The 23,849-nt window shown below is 41.6% G+C and overlaps 1 protein-coding gene across 1 annotated transcript in view; it reads right to left on the reverse strand.

Annotated features, from left to right (window-relative positions):
• Positions 1–2,251: 2,251 nt before the first annotated feature.
• Positions 2,252–23,849, reverse strand: part of Cth (cystathionine gamma-lyase) — a 31,769-nt gene continuing 10,171 nt past the window's right edge. The window contains exons 4-12 of the mRNA XM_034500448.2: positions 23,642–23,751; positions 20,500–20,631; positions 17,953–18,010; positions 15,232–15,309; positions 13,467–13,619; positions 12,259–12,380; positions 10,577–10,629; positions 4,089–4,227; positions 2,252–2,827 (exon numbers count right to left, since the gene is read on the reverse strand). Coding sequence (XP_034356339.1) covers positions 2,819–2,827; positions 4,089–4,227; positions 10,577–10,629; positions 12,259–12,380; positions 13,467–13,619; positions 15,232–15,309; positions 17,953–18,010; positions 20,500–20,631; positions 23,642–23,751 — 854 coding nt within the window. The 3' untranslated portion in view covers positions 2,252–2,818. The remainder of the gene's footprint in view (positions 2,828–4,088; positions 4,228–10,576; positions 10,630–12,258; positions 12,381–13,466; positions 13,620–15,231; positions 15,310–17,952; positions 18,011–20,499; positions 20,632–23,641; positions 23,752–23,849) is intronic.

Below are 23,849 nucleotides of genomic sequence, written 5' to 3' on the forward strand. Positions count from 1 at the left end.
AGGCCTTTAATCTTAGCACTTGGGAAGCAGAAGCAGGTGAACCTCTGTAAATTCGAGGCCATCCTGGTCTTCAGAGCAAGTTTCAGGACAACCCAAGCTACACAGAGAAATCTTATCGAGCCCATTTCCAAACAGGGCATCAAGTGAGGAATGGACATGCCATTCCTGTCTGAAATAGCTGCAGGGATGGAAATGGAGAGGAGAATGAAGAAAAGGAGGTCCAGCAACAGGCCCAAAGTGGGATCCAGGTCAAGGGGAGGTCCCAAGGCCTGACACTATTACTGAGGCTATGAAGCTCTCACAAAAGGGACCTATCATGACTGCCCTCCGAAAGACCCAACAAGCAGCTGAAAGAGTGAGATGCAGATATTTGCACGCAACCAATGGGCAGAAGCTGTTGATCCCTGTGGTTGAATTAGGGAAAAGCTGGAAGAAGCTGAGGGGGAGGGTGACCCTGTAGGAGGACCAGCAGTCTCAACTAATCTGGACTCCCAAGATCTCTCAAACACTGGACCACCAACCATGCAGCATACACCAGCTGATATGAGCCCCCCCCAACAGAGGACCACCAAGTCTGGGTTCAGTCAGGGAAGATGCACCTAACTCTCAAGAGACTGGAGGCTTCATGGAGTTTAGAGGTCTGGTGGGGTGGGGGTGTGGGAACATCTTTGTGGAGACAGGGGAGCAGGGAGGAGGTATGGGATGTGGAACAGTTGGAGGGTGGACCAAGAGGGGAATAAAATCTGAAATGTAAAAAAATTGTTTTTCTTCACTCTGTTGTTTATTCCTTGTGTAGTCCTCACATCTCAGAACCAACCTACTTAAAATTCCAAAACAATGGATCATTTTATGTATTTTGCCTATAATAGAAGTCACTAGAAAACTTTTGTTGTTGTTGTTGTTTTAATGTATGAAGACTCAGGGGCACTGAGAAGCAAGAGGTGTTTCTTCCAGGAGTAAATATGAGAAAGAGATCAGGTGGACACACACAAACATATTGAACATCTGAAATCCTTAGTCTCCACAAGGATGTTTCCTCAAACACGGGAGTAAAAACACAGATGCCTTGGAGTACCAGTTCAAGACGGGTTGTGGCCTGCTCTCAGCTTTATCTATAAAATTTCAACAGTTCAGGGAAGGTGCCTTGTACTGTATGCTGTATGGGACAATGCAGTGAAAAAGTACCCTGGAAGTATGACCCCAGCAGACTGTCCCCCCTCCACAAACAGAAGTACTTACTAAGAGGGGGTTGGGAGAGTTTAAAAACAATGTCATTACTTCAGTGTGAACTGCTCCTGGAGGGAGGCATTAGGTTACAGGTGACCTAAAGCTGTGATAAACTTTGTTGCTAATAACTGTAGCAGTCCCTTCTCAGACTGAGGAATAGCATCTTCAGCAATGGCTGTGATGGGTACTTAAGCGTCAACCGTGGTTCTCAATTGTTTGGTCAACACCAGGCTAGATACTGCTGTTAACATACAGGATATTAACCCCTGCAATAGAACCGTTCCCCATCCAGTAGGCTTTATGAACAAAGATAGGTCTCCTTAGAGAAAAATGATTTTACGTCAAATCCTCAACATCTAAACACTGACTGTTTCCAGTTTTCTGGAAAGTTCTGCAGATGTGAGACTCAATCGTTGTGATCTTGTGAGCCATACAGACATACCAAGCAGAGGAAGTACATGCACACACATATGTATGTCTATGTGTATACACACACACACACACACACACACACACACACACACATTTCTTTTAGTCTGTGCAACCCCCAACAATCACAATAATAGTCATCTAATTCTCCCAGAAGTCCTGAGATACTAAACATACAATGGCTGTACCCTACATAAATGATAGAAGCTGGACCAGTCTGCCTAGGAAATTAACCCCATTATCTTCATTCTACAATGCAGAAAGCTAGACTGTGGGTTGTTTTGCTTTGTAGCAGAGTACATGTAGAATTATTAAGGAAAAATAAGAAAAAAACTCTTGCTGAGGGAAAAGTACTGAAAAGATTCTGGTTTTAAACACACCTTTCTTTACCTTAGTAAATTACTATTTCAGATAAAAGCATAAAAAGTATAGAAAGTACCATGTATATAATTTGCACCTAATCTGCAAATGTTGAACTTTAAAGATAAGAATTACTTAGTTACACTTATAAAAAATCAATAGAGTTTGAGGCCTCTAGAGTAGCCACTGGAAATAAAAAAGAGCCCAGAAACAGCAAAGCAGTATCAGGGCCAGGTACATTTGATAATTAGATTTATTTAAGAATAATAACAAGTATCAAGTACAAGTATTTATTCACTTGAATTTCACAGTAGGTGGTCCAAATGTTTGATTTTTGGCTTATGGTAATTATATAGAAACCCCCACTTTCAATAATTTTTCAAAAAAAAAAACACAGTTGATTTAAGATCATTCATTTAATAATTTAACTTCATAAAAATCAACACTAAATTGTGACATTGTAAACATGATTAAAATATATCTTAAGCTACCGAAGAAAGGAAAAAGGGGGAGGAAGCAACATGATCCCCAAAACAGCACAACTCCCATTTCCTTGGACACAAATATAGCAAAATTACCAAAATGATACTAACAGAGCAACCTGTTAGCTAGAAGATAAACAGAAGACAGTCCTTAAGGGAAGATCCCTGGAAGGTTACAGCTGCAAAGTCATTAGGGCCTTAAAATGTTCACCATGAAGTTCTGCAGATGCTCCTTAACGGTCTGTCCAGTTATTCAGAAGATTTGACCCCTTGGATGTGCTCCTGATGGCAGCACTGGAATGCCGGCTTTGACTCGAACTTTAAGGGTGCTGTGTTAACAGTGCACAGAAAAACAAAGAATGTCAGTGATCTCCACACCCTACCCTGAGAGCCTGAGAACTCAGTCCGAGATTCGCACATTCACACATGCCAGCAAAGTGACAGCCTGTAGAGGTGACAGTGAGGCCACTTTTATACTTTTATTATTTTTCTTTAATTTTGGTGATGTGGGTCAGAATGGAACTTGGATGGCTCTAGATTGGGGTTTGTGGTGGGTAGATGAAGGAGTTGGGAGTCAGATGCTCTATACTGTATAAACCCAAGGTGTTGGGAGGTGCTGTAGATGACGCCAAAAGGGGTCCAGAAGTCTGAATCACTGAATGTACTTAGAGAGGCTGATGTCATGCTAGGAGGTGTTGGGTGGCTTGGGGTTCTTGCTTTCTTAGTGGGGGTAAAGACCTGATGATAACCTGAAGCTAGACTGAGGGGCCAGTAGGTTGGTCATCTTGTTACTCAGGGACTTGATAAGCACACTTATGTGCGTACAAATCTCTAGTAAGGCCACTCTTTACAAATATGACACCCACCCTCACTGCTAGGCACACACTGGCTGGAAGACACTAAAGAAATGCTTAGTACCCTCAGAGAAGTGCAAATCAAAACTACTTCACGATTTCATTTTACATGATATTAGCCAAAGAAGTGGATATACACCCTTATCCCTAAACCCAGAAGCTAGCTCCATTTGATAGCCACTTGCTAATGGAAAATTAGTTTTCTCCACGAGAGTGTCATTAGAGAAACAGCTATTTTTTTTTAATCTTACAGGTCCTTGTATATATATTATGACTTCCAGTTTGAGAGTTTCATGGGATTCCTATATTGGCAAATGAGTGTGTTACTGTGTCTACATGCATTTCTAGTGCCTTTTCCCTGACTCTTGTTTCTTTCTTTCTTTCTTTCTTTCTTTCTTTCTTTCTTTCTTTCTTTCTTCCTCTCTTTCTTTCTTTCTTTCTTTCTTTCTCTCTTTCTCTCTCTCTTTCTTTCTTTCTTTCTTTGGTTGTTTTGTCACATTCTGACTTGTTTCTTTTGATTTATTCTATTTTACTTTTACTCCTTAGATGCCCACTTACTTTTTTAACAAGTGACAGAAAGATACAGTTTGAGGGGAGATGGGGTGAACTGAAAGGAGTAGAAGGTCAGGAAACTGTAACCAGAATATATTATATGAAAAAAATCCATTAAAAAAGATTAGTAGACACATGCATACACACGCATGCATACACACACATGCATACACACAAAACTCACCGCTGCCTTCAAGGCTTGACCCAGGTCTTCAAGAAGGTCCTTCTCATCCTCTAGGCCCACAGAAAGTCGGATCAGTGTGTCACTGATCCCGAGGGTAGCTCTGTCCTTCTCAGGCACAGAGGCATGGGTCATGATTGCTCTGAAAGAAAATGTGAACAGATTCTATGGTTGGACTGTGGCAGTGGAGGCATTTTTCTGGCTCAATGTCAAGTTGTTTCTAGTTCTTTCTGCTCCTATTTTGTCAAACTTGCCTCTTCTTGTCATGATTTAAAATGAAAACTGGGACTTCTTACTGTCTCTACTTACAAGTCATAGAAATGAGCTGAGCACAGCAGTCTGGTACCCAGGCGGGGGGAGAACAGCAACCTGTGGATTTGGCCACCTGACAGAATAAGGCTTTGCTGAGACTAAAGTGCTCCTAAATTGCTCGTTACAAGAGACGTCCTTCTGAGGCAGGTCGACGAAAGACAATCTCAGGCCTCTACCAGCCAGCAGCAGGCAACAGAAATTTTAGTCAGGACCCAAGGAAGAAAGGCCTGAATAATTTTCCAAAATAGAAGCTGATCATCCTCAATGGGTGTAAAATAAGGATCCCATTGCATCATGGGAGCCCATTCGGTCATACACTGTAGGGAGAACCTGGGAGAAATGAGGTATTCTCTTTCTTTTAGAGCATTAAGGAGGCACTGAAGAAAAGCAGACTAACCAACTCAAGAAATCCAGGCAAGAAGGTTGTGGGAGGTCAAAGGAGGGTCTGAGTAGACTGAGAACCATGCACAGGGGGCTCAGCTCAGCCATATGTAAATCTAATGTGTGTACTGCTGCCAGTATGCTTCTTTCCCTGTGCCCTTCAATCGAGCCAACAACCCTTAGACTCATAGAGAAAAGCACTTCAGCTGTCTAAGTAAACAGACCGGTATCTGCTTTTGTCGCTCTAAGGAAGCCTTATTTTTTTTTTATTTAATTTTTATGTATGTGTAGATGATTGGTGGGAGGGCCACAGGATGTGTGTGGAGGTCAGAGGACAACTTTGTGGAGTCAGTTCTCTCCTTCAACGTTTACGTGGGTTCTGGGATTGAATCCAGGTTGCCAGGCTTACATAGCAGTGTCTTTATCTGCTGAGCCATCTTGCTGGCCTTCAAGAAGGTTCCAGGTTGTTGTTTTTGGTTTGGGCACAAAACCAAAAGATGGAACTACAGTTGAGAAATGTCTGCATAAGATTGGCCTGGAGGCAAGCTTATGGGGAATTTTCTTAATGAATGGGCTGGGCCCACTCACAGTCATTGGGAGGTGCCACCCCAGGGCAAGAGGTCATGAGACATAAGACAAAAAGCTGAGGAAGCCATGAGAAACAAGTCAATAAGCAATACTCCTCCATGGCCTCTCCATCAGCTCCTGCCTCCCGGTTTCTGTCCTGACTCACTCAGTGATGGAGGTGTGACCTGGGAGTTGTAAAGGAAGACATACTCTTTTCTTCCCAAGTTGTTTTTGGACATGTATTTATCATAGCAACAAAAACCCTAAAGCAGGAAGTTTTAACACACTACCATCCTCCTGAAAATGCTCTGGCCCAGCAGGTTCTTTCTTCTCTAAGGGAGCAGGCACAGGTCCAAACAGTCCTGGGCCTCAGAGAGTAATACTCTTAGGAATGAATAATATTCCAGGGCCAACAGATGTCTCAACAGGTAGAGACCGTGAACCTGATGGTCTGAATTCCACCTCCAGAATCCACAATGTTGTCTTCTGATCACTTGCATGCCTTGGCACACATGTCCCCTCCCACACACAGATATCGGGCTTCCACACACAACAGTAACAAAAATTAAGAAAAACATCCCCTTAAGGGTTGTAGTGACACAGGCCTTTAATCGTAGTTCTGGGAGGTAGAAGCAGGCAGGTATCTGTGAACTCAAGGCCTGCCTGGTCTTCACAATTCCAGGACTGACAGAATTACACAGTGAGTCCCTGTCTCAGAACAGACAAACAAACACCCCAAAACCAATCAACAAAGTCCTTGCATTCCCTTTCAAGGTAACCTGAGCTTTTGAAGCCCTAGCTGTCCTGAATTCACTATGTGTCAGGTTGCCTCAAACTCACAGAGACTGTTTCTGCCTTCAGAACGGTTGGATTAAAGGTATGTAATACCAGGTTTACCATTGCTTTTTTTTTTAAATTAAAGAAATGTACCATTGCTTTTTTTATATATAATAAAATAAGACATAATAAGATAAAACAAAAATTAAAACAGAATAGGACAAATAAGCAAAGACAAGGAAAAGAGTCCAAGAGATGACATAGGAAATAGAAACTTACTCATTTGCACACTCAGGAACCCCATAAACACACTAAACTGAAACACACACACACACACACACACACACACACACAGGACCTGTAGGGTAAAAAGAGAAGGAAAATATATGTAAATAAAATAATAATTATTTTTTAAAAGGTAACATTTTAAAGGAAACACTTGGCACAACTTCACAAGACAAGGAGCCTCTGAAGACAACAGTGAACTTTTCTGTTGGCCACCTACTGGTTTTTAAATCTACATCACTTTTTAAATGTGTAGACATTTCATGCAGCTTCTATCTTTAAAGTATTTCATAAGCATCAGTTAAAGTATCTAAAGTTATTTTAATTATGGAATACTAGAAAAGCATGCACACTGTGAGAGTTCAGAAGGTCAAATCTTCATGGACTGAGGACCACTGAGGGGAGACTTAGTTCTACTTAGTCCCAATACATGAGACAAGACACAAAACCTAGGTAGAGAAAAGAAAAGAGGAGGAAGTGGTGAGAAGGAGGTAGGGAGGTAGAGAGAAAGGGAAGGAGAGAGGAAAAGAGTGATCCTAGTGACAGACTGACTTTTATGTTGTAACATGCGCTAAGGCATTAACACAGGCATTTCCCCGACACTCTCTAAATTGAGATTAAGAAAGAATAATGTCGCTGGGCAGTGGTGGCACAGGCCTTTAATCCCAGCACTTGGGAGGCAGAGGCAGGCGGATTTCTGATTTCGATTTCTGAGTTCGAGGCCAGCCTGGTCTACAGAGTGAGTTCCAGGACAGCCAGGGCTACACAGAGAAACCCTGTCTTGAAAAACCAAAAAAAAAAAAAAAAAAAAGAAAAGAAAGAAAGAAAGAAAGAATGAAAGAAAAGAAAAGAAAAGAAAAGAAAAGAAAGAATAATGTCCTGAGTAGTTTTATGCCAACTTGACATAAGGTATCTGTAAGGAGGGAAACTCAATTGAGAAAGCGCCTCTATGAGATCCAATCTGTAGGGCATTTCCTTAATTAGTGATTGATGGAGGAGGACCCAGCCCATTGTGGGTGGTGCCATCCCTGGGCTGGTGATATTGGATTCTATAAGAAAGCAGGCTGAGTAAGCCAGGAGGAGGAGACCAGTAAGCAGCACCCTCCATGGCCTCTGCATCAGCCTCTGCCTCCAGGTTCCTGCTCTGTTTGAGTTCCTGTCCTGACTTCCTTCAGGGATGGACTATTATGTGGAAGTGTAAGCCAAACAAACCTCCTTTCCAACTTGCTTTTGGTCATGGTGTTTCATTGCAGCAATTGAAACACTGACTAAGATCTTAACACTGTACGTAAATTTTCTAAGGCTACTGAGTTAACATAATGGTATCTGCCTGGGAAGCTAACCTAGTGTGCAGACTCTGCTTCCTCTGCTGCATATTGCAGAGCTGTTCCAGTAACAACACTGAGAAGGCCAGAATGAAGGGTGATCAAGCAGTCAAGCACTGATCTAAATCTATGTATCCATACTCTTAAACCCAATCCCTAATAAGTCAGGAAACGTTTATTTAAGGAGAAAGCCTTAAAGCAGTATACATTGTCTTCTGTGAGGAACAAACTGACTGCACGTGAGTGTGCCCTCTTGTGCATGCACACCCTCTCTCAGGCATCTTCCTGAAAACTGGGGAAGAGCCATGCCATCTGCTGTATTTCAAACCTGACTTAGATCTATTTCTTTACCTTTCTGACTCTCCTTATAATTGTAAATGAGAAATATGTGATTGGGCAAAGAAAGACCCCTTCTGCCTATAGTCTGTTATGAATGATTCCTGGGCATTAGCCCACCTATTGGGCAAATTTGTTGCAGATCAGTATGAAGACGAACTTTCATGAAATAATGCTGTTTAGATGAATTGATGATTTTATAACTTCTGATAATGATTTTATAGAACTCCAGAATTGACTCAAGTAATTTTAGGCTGCCTGTAGAATAAAAAAAAACTGCAAATAGAGTTTTCTGTCATGATCTAATTGCATTAGGAAAAGAAAGTAGGCTTGGAACAAATTTACTGTCAAGGAAAACACTCCTTCTAGATTAGGAATGAGGTCACTAATCTTTATAACTAAAGGTCATAAACCAGGAATGGGCAATTTATTATAGGTGCAAAGACAAAAAATAAATGATTGACTAGTTTATCCACATAAGACTTCAAAATAATAAGACACAAGACAGATGATTTCCCTCTTGACAAAAACCTTGCTAACTTATGACATAAAAACTATTGCTATAAACTTATAATGAATTTGTGTTTAGTCAGATATGACACTTAGTGGAAAGACATGTAAACAATTACGCTGTAACTCCATAAACCTTATCAACCTATGACATGAACTATTGCTTTAAACTTACTATGAACTTATGGAATGTAAAAGTGTTTAGAAAACCATGTAATCAATGATCCCACTATAATGATTCTACCTGATAATTGCTTTTATGGCTATGGGGTAATTTTTTCATAGAGAGAACTTTTGTCTGAGAAGGTAAAAAAGCCTGACGGAAAAAATAGAGGTGGAGCCTTTTTCACCCAGAGTGGTGTGTGTGTGTGTGTGTGTGATTTTTTTCTTTCCCTTTCTCTCTCACCAACCCCTAAAGAGTTAAAAAGAATTCTGAGATTCTCTCATAGAGAAGTGCCAGCCCAAGCAATTTTCTCTTCCTAATCTCCTGCTGCTATCAGCAGGAGTCAATTGCCAGAAGCCATCAACTCTGGCCCCAGAAGAGCCAGGAGCTAACAGCTTTTGGACTGTCTGATACTACATCCCACCTCAGTTTACCTGGGTGTCAAAGCCTGGTTTTGTTTTTTGTTTTTTTTTAATATTTTGGAGCTCACTGATGTCACTTCATTGGCTAACCAGCAAGCCTTTGGCATCTTCCTCTCTCCTTCTCCCCAGCACTAGGATTTCAGGCATGCCCCTCTATGTCCAGATTTTTACATGGCTACTGGGAAGCCAAGTTCAAGTCCTTGTGCTTGTGTTGCAAGCATTTGACCTCCTGACCAATTGCTTCAGTCCCAACCCATGCTATATCTGACACAAAGCCTCAGAAATTAATTTGCTGTGTATTCCTGAACCTATCAGCCAAGCTTGCTGGGTCTGTCTCCCTGTCTGTAATGTAAGCTTCTCGGTGCCTCTTCTCTAAAATCCTCTAGCTAATACCTGGGTTATAGAGGCTATGGAATGTCAGGTGAGTTTGGATATATCTATTCAGATAGCACAACATTATCAAGGACAACATACTAAGAAAATAAGTGGGTTTACCAGTATAGTCAGACTCTCCTCTGATTACACTGGGCACAGGAAGTACTTTCTATTCTCCAGGGAACCTTGACAATTTTTCTGGGATAAAGTCTCCAACCTCCCATCCAAGGCCCAGTGGAGAGAACAGCAGCATAGGACATAGTTACTTCTCTCTCTGGCTGGACTGGGAAAGAGGCAGCATTTGAGAAGGGCACTGTTCCCTCCTTTACCTCGTCCCGGCAGGCTTAGGACTTAGGAGATGACACATGCCTGTGGTCCTCACCCTCAGGACACGGAGGCATGTGAATGAACAAAGCTGAGTCTGGCTGTGAATAAAAATCTGGAAGGAGTCTGTGTCTACAGAGACTGACAGACTGATTAGAATTCAGTACTGTGGAAAGACTGGAATTTTGTAGGATCGGAGACTAATTACTATATCTTGGGCTAGTGTTAGCCTTCTGGAATAGCGATTCCTTGACCCACTCTGTATCTGAACATCTTGTGATGGTAATAAATCAGACCTCTTAGAAGCCATTAAGTAGGCAGAACACTAGCTTCCAACAATCCAAGATTAAGAGTATCATCAATGGCATTTTGGGACTATAAAATGGCTCTCACCATCTCATCACACCAACAAATGTATCTTAAACTTGTCTTGATTTATAACTTTCTTTGTTGTGTAAAACTGTAAAAACCCTGTGAAACTGCCTCCACTTTGGAACACGGAATTTGTGCTAACTTAATCTGTGTTCCTGGGTCTGTGGTATTATTCCCTTGAAGATGAGAGCTGTGGTTTTATATTAACACATGGAAGAGGAACTCAGCCCAGTGCAGCAGTTTAGCAGGTGACAAAGATATCAAGGTTAAACAATCAACAATTAAAAATAAAGACTAAATAAGTGAGACGCAATAATAACAGAGAAACAGAAGAATACTTACGGAAGCTCAGCCAGGCTCTCATATCCTCCCAGGCTCTCAGCCAGAGCAAACAACTAGCAGAAAAAAAAAGGGGGGGGGGGGGCGACTTAGAACAGTGCTAAAATCTGAAAATGAATGTTTTTGATGAAATTTCTGTTCCAGAAGGAATGAGAACTGATAGTAACTATGAATAAACCAAGAATCAGGCAAAATACTAAGAAAAAAGTCATATTAAAGTCTAAGGCAATGCTTTTGACAATTAGATGCACTGTCTTCAAACCTTTAAAACAATGAAAGGTTCTAGCCTTTGAAGCTGGGGCTGTCATTCTATCACTCAGGAGACAAAGGAGGAGGATCTCTGTGAGTTCAAGGCCAGCCTGGGCAACTTAGTGAGAACTTATCTCTGTGAACTTTACAAGGTGAGTGATGTAGCTAAGTGGAGGTGCTTGCCTGGCATGTCCAGGATCCTGAGTTTCATTTCAGCACTACAAAATCAACGAATCAACAATAAACTGACCAAAGTCAGCCTCCTGCATCATCCGTGTTTAGACAATACCTAAAAAAATCTACACATATCAAATATGCTTAAGATAGATGCTGGGTATAGTACCACCCAGGAGGCAGAGAAGAATAGATGTTAGTTCAGGGACAGCTGGGGATACACAGTGAGTGCTAGGGTTCTAGACTATGGAATGAATGAGTCTTAAGAAAAGCAACAAATATATACATATTACACTTAAATTAACACCTGCTTTAACTGCCTATGGAGAAGGCTTCCATAGTCCGTGGTTCTCTTGGTTTGCACATGGTCTTTCCCAAGGTTGGCCAAGTGATATGATGAGGGACAGGTCCTACAGAATGGCGGCTCTGGGAGTGTATCTATTGGGTGCCACTGAGTCATGCTCACTAGATTAATGGTGCCTGGAAAGCCTAAACCCTCTGTCCTCTTGCTCCCACGTGCCCTTTCTACCTCTGCCACATGGATTTGGTCCCTTCTGCCACCAGAACTATACCCTGAGTGACCTGCCTGGTTTGGGTGAGGCTGGTCCTACCAAAGCTCATGGGTTGGAGTCAAGGTGATATACCTTTAAGAAGTGGGGCTTGGGGCAAGGCTTTGAGGTCACTGAGGAGAGAACTAACCAGGATACTGCCAGGTGCCATCAGAACAAGCCTGCTCCTAGGTGCCAAAGGCCTCCCTGACTGGTGACTGCTCTCACTCTTACACATGATGTCATTTGCCACCAGAACTTAAGGAAGGAGCCACCTAACTGTGAACTCATGCTTTTGGACTTGAACAGCCAGTGAAGTAAAGTATTATTTATAAAGTAGCCTGTCTCTGGAATTTTGTGATCGAAATGGAAAAAAAAAAAAAAAAAAACAGGCTAATATATCCAGTCTTGGGTATTATGGCAAGCAATAAGAACTAAGACTGTGTTACAGCACGGTAAAATTTATTCCAGATTCTTACTCTAGTCTAGCCTCGTCTCAGACTTACAGGATCACATGATCCTCCTACCTCCATATCCCAAGTGGCTAGGATACTTAGTTTAATTTTATCAAATGTCTGAAGTTAATCTTAGAGACAGATTTCAGCCAGGAGAGCTTTGCTCGGTCTTATGGGAGTGACCTGCAGGCACAAAGCCTGGGAGGGAGTGTGAGCTGATTAAAGGAAGTCTTAGAGGAAAATCCAGTCTTGAGCTCACCTTTAGACTTTTGAGGAAGGTCTGGGCATGCTTCAGAGTACCCTTGATATAGAAACTGACCATCCCTGGGCAGCCCGTGCACTGGCGTTTGGCCAGCTCATGCTGAGGGTGAGAGGGTAGCCCTGCAACCACAGAACACAAGGGAAAGTTTATTCTAGAGCCACACATACAACTTCAAGGGAGCAAGTTCACTGACCCCTAAGTCTGTTGAAAGTAAGACTAACAATGGGTAGTGCAGGTCTTTCTCCCTGTCCAGCATCTGTACATCTGTACAGCATCCCTGTAGGCATCTCTTCTACATCCTCCCATGCCATGGCCACGTCTCTTCTCCTGACTCCATCAGCCTGTGCTCCTCTCACTCAAGATCTCTGCAGGTCTGGACTCCCTTGTCAATCACAACCTTTTGCAATTCTTTAACGTATTTTAGAGACATGACTATCTTCGTGAGTGCAAATCTATTCATTTTATTAATACTGCATTCATATTCCTAGGGGAAATCCAGGCCCAACAGCTGTTGGATGCCTCTAAAAATACTCGACCATGAACATCAAACAAGTGCTATCCACTCCCTGGGGCATAGATCAGAGCCCTTCTTTCTCCCTATATCCGAAATAAACCCCAGCAAGCAGTGTTTACCAAGTGGCAGGTGGAGATCTGAGCTCCTATACATTTCTACTTTGGCTTACCCAATTTCCTTGAAGACAAAACTCTTAACTACCTGTACTCAGATCCATCCTGTGGCCACAGGATCTAAGAACAAGGCTGCATAAGCCCATGGTAGCTTACCTGCTAACATAAACTCAAGGGGAAACTGAGCCTGTGGATCCACCTGCAAAGGGCCTGAGGAGAATTCTGGTACGTCAAGTCTTACTGGGACAAACTTATGTCAGATTATAGTAAGAGCTAGTGTTGAACAAGTGACTGGCAGGACCACCAGCCAATTCACCGGAATCATCCTGCGATGGGGTATACACAAGCTGCAGATGCAGAATCATCTCGCATGTGAAGCTGTTCTTAACACCTGACATTCATTGCCTTTAGACCAACATCTTGTCTACCCACATCCCACCTTGCTCATTCCAGAGCCTGACACAGAGTGACAATAACCAATGAACAATGTAAAATTACACAAAAACAGAAACTCACAAAGAATGACCCACATAAAGTCTTAATCTAAACAGAGATGCTGAGAATTCAGGTTGACATACCAGGATAAACAACCTTCTCTACCAGGGGATTGGACTCCAGGAAACGGGCCACTGCCATCCCATTCTTGAAATGTTTCTCCATCCGGACCTGCAGTGTCTTCAGGCCTCGGCAGCAGAGGTAACAATCAAAAGGAGAAGGAACTGCCCCAAGTGCTAGAAAGCAAAGAAAGCTTGGATTAGCTTGGAGGCACCATGGGGCTTAAGGAATCCTATGGTTCCTCTTTTTCAGAAAAATCTAACTATGAAGAAGCTCAACTTTTGTGTTTTAAGGAGTTACTATGTTGAACTGGAAGCATAGAATGGAACCAACACTGCACTGAGAGAAATGTGCTTTAACATAGAGAAATAGAAGGCAAGGTGAGGCTTTCAGCCCGGAGCAGACGGTCCTTTATGATTCAGTGATGAGATCTTCCTCAGAGTGTGGCCCTCACATCTTTGAGATACACCACGGTTCTTTATGTTTCAATGATGTGACACCTCAGATAGTGCGGGCCCTCATATCTTTGAAATTCATGACAGAAAAAAACCTGCAGTGTGCTCATGACTATTGCTACAATAACAATATACCTTATTTCTGCTCTTAAAGATTTTATTTTTATTTGTGCATGTGGGTACAGTACCTAAAGAGGCCAGGAGAGAAAGTCAGATCCCCAGAGCAGGAGTTACCGGGCCTAGGGAGCCTGACATGTGAACTGAACTGAGGTTCTCTACAAGGAACAGCTCCCGCTCTTAGCTGTAGAGTTATCTCATTCCTATTTATTTATCAAGCAGCCAGTCAACTCCTCTCCTCAACCCCTTTGCTTATTTTAGCAGTGGTTTCTAGAAGAATATGTTAATTTCGAATTATGTTTGTTTCCTATCTTCCAGAGTGTGGTGATCACCTATACTCAAGGTAAACTGAACAAACTACCAGGAATGGTATTTAATGTACACAACAATGTAAGGTATATGCTGAGGTCTTGAGTGCTACTCAAACCTATCCACCATTCCATGTACTTATGTACATGAACCAACATTTCAATGTTTAAAAAAAATACACTGAGTCTTAAAAATTCACTTGGGCTTTAAGATTATTTTTTTGAGCAAATAAAAATATTCACTCCTTAAATAAGGTAAAAAGTCATAAAATCTTGCTGTGTTCTGACTCTATTTATTTCTTTGAGGCAGGGACTCTCACTTTATAGTCCTGACTAACTCGAACCTCACTGTAGCTTGCCATGTTATAACGTATTTATTTATTTATTTATTTATTCATTCATTCATTCATTTGTTTGCTTGTTTATAAGAGACAAGGTCTCACTTTCTGATACCTCACTATGTTGGGACTCAGTATGTAGACCAGGCTAGCCTCAAATTCACAGAGATCTTCTTGCCTATCAAATATAAGGTGTAACTATGTTTTTATAACCTTTTTCCCTTCTCTCTCCCTAAATGTGTTACAATATTTTGTGGAAGTATAAATATCAAGTGTAGTCTCCAGTGGCATAACAAGAATCCAGACTTAGAGGGCTGTAGAGATGGCCCAGTGCCCAAGAGTGCTTGCTGTACAAGACCAAGGGCCTGTGTTGGGATCTCTGCACCCAAGTAGGAAGCTGTACATGGGCTACGTGCACCTGTAATGCCAGTGCTGTGCTGGGCAGACAGGAGGATCACTGGGGCTTAGCTGAAGGTTTAAGGGGTGACCCTGCCTCTAAGGACTAAAGCAGAAGGTGTCCTGCACATACATACCACACACACAAAGAAATCCAGGATTCTAACCACTTACAATTCTGCAGGAAACGAAGCCGATTATTGAGGTCATCAGAATTAACAGACACTAAGCCCATGACAACATCGCTGTGGCCTAGGAAAAAAGCAGGAACATCAACAACTCATGTTTATTTCTCATTTCATAATTTCCAAACTGTCAGGAGCCATCTAGGATACGCTAAGGCTAGCAGGTGGCCTTCCTGGAAGAGGCCCATCATCTTTGTGTGGCTAACAATGGGTGAGCTCTGAGAGGTAAGGTGCCAAGAGACTTCATCCCAGGATCCCTTCTTGTAGCTGATATGCCTTTCCTGTCACTATTACATAGTTTAATGATTCCTGGGCACCAGCCCACACTAACAGGCAAATTTCCTGCAGAGCAACACGAAGGTGAACTTTCATAAATTAACGCTGTTTTGATGAATTAATGATTTTATAATTAATTAATTAATGATTTGATTCAAATAATTTGGGGAAGAAACGTTTAAGAGATGGTTTTTAGTCATTTTGCTAGAAAGATGTAATAAAGTTAAAATCGAGGATAGAATGTTCCCATTCCTCATTAATAGTAAGTAAAGGCTGCATAATAAGAAATACAATGAGCTTTCATAGTTACACTAAAAAAAGATGTAGGCTTAGGACAAATTTGTGCTCAAGAAAAAACACTCAGGTCCAAGGATGAAGCCACAGGTGTGCACTATGATAAAGCAAGGCCCTGTAAAATTGTTGCTTTGAGCTTATGAGCTTGCAGTATGAAACATTGCTTTGAAATTGATATTGATACCTTTCCATAACTCCCCTTTTATGTAACATTTTATCTATGAGGTAATTTTTTCTTAGAGAACTTTTTGTCTAAAAGGTATAAAAAGGCTGACAGCCATAAAGAAAAGCAGTGCAGTAAACACATTTCCCAGTGTGTATGTCGTTTATGTGAGGGGACTTCTTTTTTATTTTAATTACATTTTTTTTTGGTGGGGGTTTTCAAGACAGAGTTTCTCTGTGTAGCCCTGGTTGTCCTGGAACTCACTCTGTAGACCAGGCTTGCCTCAAACTCAGAAATCCGCCTTCCTCTGCCTCCCAAGTGCTGGGATTAAAGGTGTGTGCCACCACTACCCGGCTTAATTAATTTTTTATTGGATATTTTATTTACATTTCAGATGTTATCCCATTTCCCCCAACCCAGAAACCCTCTATCCCATCCCCCCTCCTCCTGCTTTTATGAGGATGTGCCCCCACCCACTCACCCACTCCCACCTCCCCACCCTTTAATTCCCCTACACTAAGGCATCCAGCCTTCACGGGACCAGGGACCTCCTCTGTCACCTATGCGCAACAAGGCCATCCTCCCCTACATATACAGCTGGAGCCATGGGTCCTTCCCTATGTGCTCCCAGGTTGGTGGTTTAGACCTTGGGAGCTCTGGTTGGTTGATATTATTACCCTCTCCATGGGGCCGCAAACCCCTTCAGCTCCTTCAGTCTTCTCTCTAACTCCTCCATTGACAACCCCATGATCAGTTTAGTGGTTAGCTGTGAGCATCTGCCTCTGTATATGTCAAGCTCTGGCAGACCTCTAAGGAGACAGCTATATCAGGCTCCTGTCAGCATGCACTTCCTGATATCCATATCAGTTTCTGCCTTTAGTGACTGCGCATGGGATGGATACCCAAATGGAACAGTCTCCAGACAGCGCCTCCTTCAGTTTTTGTCCATGTTTTGTCTCCATATTTGCTCCCATGAGTATTTTGTTACTCATTCTAAGAAGGACCAAAGCACCCACACTTTGGTCTTCCTTCTTCATGTGGTCTGTGAGTTGTGTCTTGGGTATTGCAAGCTTCTTTCCTTCTCTGGTTCAAAAAGAGTTCACAAGCTCCACAAGCTCCAAGCCTCTTACCTGGCCAGCAAGAGGCTCCTGGCTGACTCACCTGCCAGAGAGAGAGAGAGAGAGAGAGAGAGAGAGAGAGAGAGAGAGAGAGAGAGAGAGAGAGAGGCAGGCACTAGCAATAAATCTTTTTCATAATTCCCCAGCAGTTATTTAAGCATAAAGTGTTAGGGTTTCAGTGCTTTTTGAAGCACAGAACAGTTTCCAACAGTTTCAAATTTCTAGCATTTAATAAAGCACAGAGAGTTAAAGAGAAAAGAAGCCAGTGGTTTCCAGCCACAGAATAAGCAAGAGAGTGTTACGTTTCCAGAAGCCATCATCTTCGAGCCCCCAAAACACTTTGAGAGAGTTACAAGGTGGAGCTCATCAGTCTTTTGGCCTTAAAAGGCCAGGGCAAGACCCTGGCACCAAAAAATCCTAAGCAAAAAGGCTTTGATCATTTAGGAGAGCTTTATCCAGTTTTATAGCTGTGACTATACCTAAAGCAGTAAAATAAAAGTCATATAAAGAGCCAGTGTCTCCAAGCTGCCAGCATAACCCTTCACAGTAAACCCTATGAGACATGAATGCGGTTTTGTCTATGAGAGATGAAATTCAGAGTGTGGTGATGCACAGTTTTCACCCTAGCACCTGGGAAGTAGACATAGGAAGTTCAAGGCTAACCTTGGCAAGTAGTGAGTTCCATACTAGCCTTGGCTACATTAAAACCAAAAACCCTTCTTGTTACTTTAACTTCATCACAAGTAACAAGTAAGTCCCACACAGTAGCAGAAGAAATGGGGTCCAAAATGCCAAGCCCTCCCTACCATCACCTGTCTACGGTGAAGAATGTTGAAGATGGAGACCATGCTTATCTTACCGTTCATGTATTTTGTGGCAGAGCACATACAAATATCAGCACCCAGAGCCAAAGGTCTCTGAAAAAAATACAACAGACATTTTTACTTCAAATGAGAAACCATCTGAAAAGCACCACTCCAGCCACCTGCGTCTGTCATATCTGATCCCACAAGAATCTGTCTCTGTTTTTCTGTGTGAGAATCCACCCAGCTTCAATTTTTCTAAGATCTTGAGTCTTCCCCTGCAGTTCCTTCTACCAAAGAAGCTCCAAAAGAAAAACGAAAACAAAGAAACAAGCATCTGGGCTCAGAATCTGAAGGCACAAGTTTCATGGAAACAAAAGGCAGGCCTAATTTAAGCCTCCCTAAACCTGCTCTTTTACAGTTGTTGGCTGGTTCTGAGCTCATTGCCTGAAGCAGAGACGCGTGTGTTTTATGGTTCCTTTAACACATGGAGCAGTTTATGGAAAAAGCACCAGGCAATTTTTGTGCCAAGGGAATACAAACTACTTTGCTTAGATTTTTAATCATTAAAACCTGACAAGTTACAAGGTATTTGCTCATACTTGGTTTTGGGGACTCTTGACTCCTAGTTACTTTTTCATTATACTAGTTTTGACAAGTATAAAGTCACAAAGAAATATGCTCATGCAGGCAGATGGCTCAGAGCCTGAATTCAATCCCTGGAAACCAAAGACTGAAGGACAGAGCTGAATCTACAAAGGCATGTTCTGACCTCCACTACCATGCTGTAATTTGTGCGCGCGCGTGTGTGTGCGCGCACACACACACACACACACACATAGTCCAAATAAATAAATTTACAAAAGGAAATTTGTTCAGATTATTCTTCCCTAATGTTGCTGCCAACTAATCACCCTATGTCTTTAAAACATGTTCGCATTCATTTACATGCTTTACATATACATTTTGTTTTTGTTTTTTGGACAAAGTTTCTCTTGGTAGTTCTTACTTAAAACACTTAATGGCTATGGTTGGAATGTCTGTGTCTCCCCAATTCACATGTTGAAATTTAATGACCATGCTATGATATTAGGACTCAGGGCTCTGGGGGGTGATGGGCTCCTGAGAACAGACCTGTTAGGAAAAGGATAGGAGTCTCATGAAAAACCCAGAGAGCTACCGATTCTTCTCAACAGGGACTTGGTAGCCTCTTTAAACTTGTTTCTTTACAATTGTTGCCTGGCCCTGAGTTTATTGCCTGCAGCAGAGACCTGTGCGTTTTATGGCTCCTTAAACACATGGAGCAGTGAAATGAAAGCATCAGGCAATTTTTGTGCCAAGTGAGTACAAACTACTTTGCTTAGATTTTTAATCATTAAAACCAGGCAAGGTACAAGGTGTTTGTTCACACTTGGTTTGTAAGAAACAAAGTCCTGCTCTGAAGCCATCCAGATTGCAGCACCGAGCTACAGCAGCTCAAACAAGCCAAGAATTCTTAGGCATAACATGAGACAGGTGAAGCAGAAATTGCTATTTTAACATGGATTATAATCAGCAAACTGCCGTGCTGGTGCCTATGATGTGAATGGCATCAGAGATACAACCACCCAACAAGCCAAGCCTTACAAACATTACACAACCTAAGAGATCAGAACAGACTGCTCCAGTGATATTCTAGGGACCAGAAAGGTCAAAATACAAAGAGAAGCACCCATTCCCTCACTATCAAGAAACCTCATGAGCCTAACTCCTGGTGGCTCCTGGTGCCTCAACTCGGATGGCTGAAGAAGGGTTCAAATAGGCAAGGAAGGCAGGTACCTTCTCTTAACTGCTATAAAGGACCCCATTACTTCTCAGTGATGTACAGTCTCTGATACTTCGCCTACCATGTTTCTATCCATATTGTCTGTCTTAGGGTTTTATTGTTGCAATGAAACACCAGGACCAAAAGGCAAATTGGGGAGAAAGGGGTTCATTTGGTTTACATTTCCAGATCACAATCCATGATTGGAGAAAGTCAGGACAGGAACTCAAGCAGGGCTGCAACCTGGAGGCAGGGGCTGATGCAGAGGCCATGGAAGGTACTGCTTACTGGCTTGCTTCCCCTGGCTTGCTCAGCCTACTTTCTTATAGAACCCAGGACAACCACCCCTGGGATGGCTCCACCCAGAATGAGCTGGGCCCTCCCCCATCAATCACTAACTGAGAAAATATCTTACAGCTGGATCTTATGGAGGCATTTTTTTTTTTCAACTGAAGCTCCTTCTCTGATGTTTCTACCTTGGGTCAAGTTGACACATAAACCAGCCAATACAGTGTCTATTCTTATACATTCTGGCCTGACAAATGTGTTTACTCCTATTCCTGGCACTCATTGATCCCAGAAAAACTTCCAATAAAATAGTAATAGTTTTGAGATATTAAATAATGTAAAAAAAAAAAAAAAACAGAAAGTCTAAATCTGATTCTTTGTCTAATCAATAATAGTTATATCTCATAAGTTTAATAGTGATTATATTATAAAGTAGACCTCTCTTTTTAATTACAGATTACGGTGTGGTTTGTTAATCACAGAAAAAAAAAAAAACCTTTATTTCATTTACCTGGAAATATGCAGACATGAAAGTATTATCTACAACCAAAATGATGTCTCCATGTTTGTGAACAATTCGTGCGCAGGCTTCGATGTCAGCCAACTTCAAGGATGGGTTTGTGGGTGTTTCAATCCAAACAAGCTGCAATAATTCAGCAAACAACATATGTAAAAATATATGACATATACATACATCTCACATACGACAATGTAGGAGGCAACTACTTGCTGTGCTGGAAAGCTTTAGACAATAAAGGTGGAATGTTTAATCTGAATCTGAGCTTTCCCTACAATTTTCTCATAGGCTATTGCTTCATAAACTCTTCTTTCTTCCTCCAGTTCGTCTGCATTAAAGTGTTGGTGATACTTATCTTACAGAACAATTGTTAGGGTCAAATGAGGTTATGTGTATCTAATAAGAAAAAGTTAATTGTATAATTATCCCAGAGACATGTGTCTGGAACACAAACAAATAATACAGATTGTATTAAAATACACCCTTGCCCTGGAAAAGTAGCTCAGTAAAGATCTTGCCTAGCATGCATGAAGCCTGGGATCAACCCCTGGCACTTCACAAACCAGAAGGGATGGGCGGGTGTGGGGAGGTGGGAAGTTGTGATGCCTATATTCCCAGCATTCGAATAACTGAGGCAGAAGAACTACAAATTCAAGGTTACCATCAGCTACTAAGGACATCCTCAGAGTTAAATAATGGCAAAGGCACTAAATGCACTAAACCTAAGGAAATGCATCAGGCTGAAGAAAAGAAGTGGCAGCCATGCAGAGAGATGGGTTCACTGTCAGTGCACTGATCTACCACAAGCCAGCCATGATGGGCACCCTCAACAGTTCCTGAAAATACCAAATGAGAACTCTGTTAAATAAGGTGCACCTGCTTTGAACTGTATTATCTACAGCTTTCTCTTAGAAGAACTAATGACTTCTTATTACCTATATAGACAGACAAAATATCTAGTTGAATGCTGCGCTCTCTGGTCTGGAAATTCACAATTAAAAAGTAGTTTGAAATTTTTGATTTACTTAAAAAACTATAAAAATGACTCTTGGGTAAGAATAATGAATTCTCATCAAGATAATTAAAAAAAAAACAAACAAAAATGAAAACAAGTACCTAAGTACAAAATCTTTTTTACGTAGGCTTTAAAAATTGACTGCAGGGACTGAAGGGATGGCTCAGTGGTTAAAAGTACTTGTTCATGAGACCAGGGTTAGATTCCTGGCACTACAAAGTGGTTTCCAACCATCTGTAATTCTAGTTCTAAGGGATCCATCACCCTCCACAGGTAGCAGGCACACACAGTACTCATATGTGCACAGAAACAAAACACCCATACACATAAAATAAATAAATCTCATGCACACATAACTTCAAAAGCAGAACCTGTGTTTAAGGGGAAAATGTATTAATTTAAGCGAGTAAAGAGCCAGCAAATAAAATTGTATGGACAAAATTTATCGTACTTGTGATCTGACTCCTTCCCTTGGGATTACTCAGACCAGCTATTTGAATATTCTTTTCTTCTCTCAAGCAAGATAAAAACGCAACTTCCTTGAAAACAAAGGCTACTTAGTAAAAGCTGCTGCAGGCTAATCTAGAAGGACTCCTTTGTGTGAAGGACTTCCACCTTTTAGCATTCACCACCACATGAGCTCGAGTACAAGTCTAATGTTTTAATTCTTAGCAGAGAGTTGGAAACGCTCAGCCATAAAAGACACTGGTCTTCCAATCCTGCAGAATTTAAATGAGGTTCCCAAATACCACATCTGCTATTCAGGCACAAATACCTTCCATGGCTCACAAGCTTCCCAGGACAGAGATCAAAGCCATTGGACCAAGGAGGTCTATGGTCTTTGAATCGTGCTTACTATGTCTGAGAACTATGTACTCTTGAATTTAAATTTTCCACAAAAAAAAAAAAAAAAAAAAAACAAAAATAAAAAATAGATGAATGGAGCTGAGAGATTAAACCCACACTAACTTCTAACAATGCACATGATTTTATTTTAAACTTACTGCTAGAACATTGACCTACCCCTACAAGACAGGGGTCACTTTTAAAAGGTCATGCCATGCCTCTCTATGACTTTCTTCTGGGACAAAGAGTTAAGAAGCAGGCTGTGCTACGACTAACAGCAGTCCCTGATTTATGTACCCGGCTCATTCACCCTTTTTGTCATGTACACAATATTGAACTGAATCATATGACGTGAAACTTATAAAAGTCTGGTCTTTCCTTTGATCTTGGGATTGCTGTGGAAATTTACTTCAAAGAAGCTCTGCTGACACCTCCTACCCCTCTCATGGCAGCTGACTATCTCTGCACATCTCTCTCTCCCTCTCCCAATCTCATTCCTTTTTTAAGAGTTTATTTTTAGTTATGGGAACATGTGTATGTCTGTGTATGAGTCTATGCATGCAGGTGCAGGAGTCTACAAAGGCCAAGGCATTAAATTTCTTGAATCTGAAGGTATAGGCATTTATGAGCCACCCAATGTAGTGTTGGGAACCGAATTTGGGTCTCCTGCAAGAGCAGAACATGTTCTTAACCACTAAGCCATCTATCCAGCCGCTCAGTCTCACTCTTTCATTCTCCTCTGAGTTTTACATTTATTTATTTATTATTTTTTAAATGTGTATTCAGTGTTTTGCCTGAGTGTATATATCTATCTGGGTACCACACACATGCCTGGTACTTTCAAAGGCCAGAAGACTTTGGCTCCTCTGGGACTCAAATTATAGGTGGTGTGAGCCACCAAACCCTGGTCTTCTACAAGAGCAGCAAATGTTCTTGACCTCTGAACCATCTTTCCAGCCCCTCCACTCCAGGTTTTAAAGGGATATTGCCCCTTCCCTTTAAGTCTTATTATGTGGTTTTAAATATATTGTACCATTTTCTGTCTAATGCTCTTTTTCTCCCTCCTACCTCAAGGCCCAGCTGAAATTCCACTATAGAATTTGCATGTGCACCCCAGGCAACTATGCTGTCAAGACATAAAGACTCTAGCCCATGTCATACTCAGTGTTTCAATAAAATGTTATTTGTATTTAAATTACAACCTCTAGTAAACAGAATGTATGGGCTTAACACATCACAGGAAAAACAGACAAAATCAAAAGCCAAGCTAGTTACCTTGGTTTGTGGTGTAATCGCTGCCTCTAGCAATTTGGTTTGGGAACAATCCACAAAAGAAATCTTCAGTCCAAATTCAGATGCCACCCTCCTGAAGTACCTGTTGGTGCCTGAGGCAGAAGACAGATAATATGCAGAGAACATGACATCAGAAGTATCTGCTCTTGGCAGACCTGCACAGTTCCAAAATGAGAACTCTCAAAAAAAA

The sequence above is a fragment of the Arvicanthis niloticus genome, chromosome 4, assembly GCF_011762505.2.
Source record: "Arvicanthis niloticus isolate mArvNil1 chromosome 4, mArvNil1.pat.X, whole genome shotgun sequence".
Taxonomy (NCBI): domain Eukaryota; kingdom Metazoa; phylum Chordata; class Mammalia; order Rodentia; family Muridae; genus Arvicanthis; species Arvicanthis niloticus.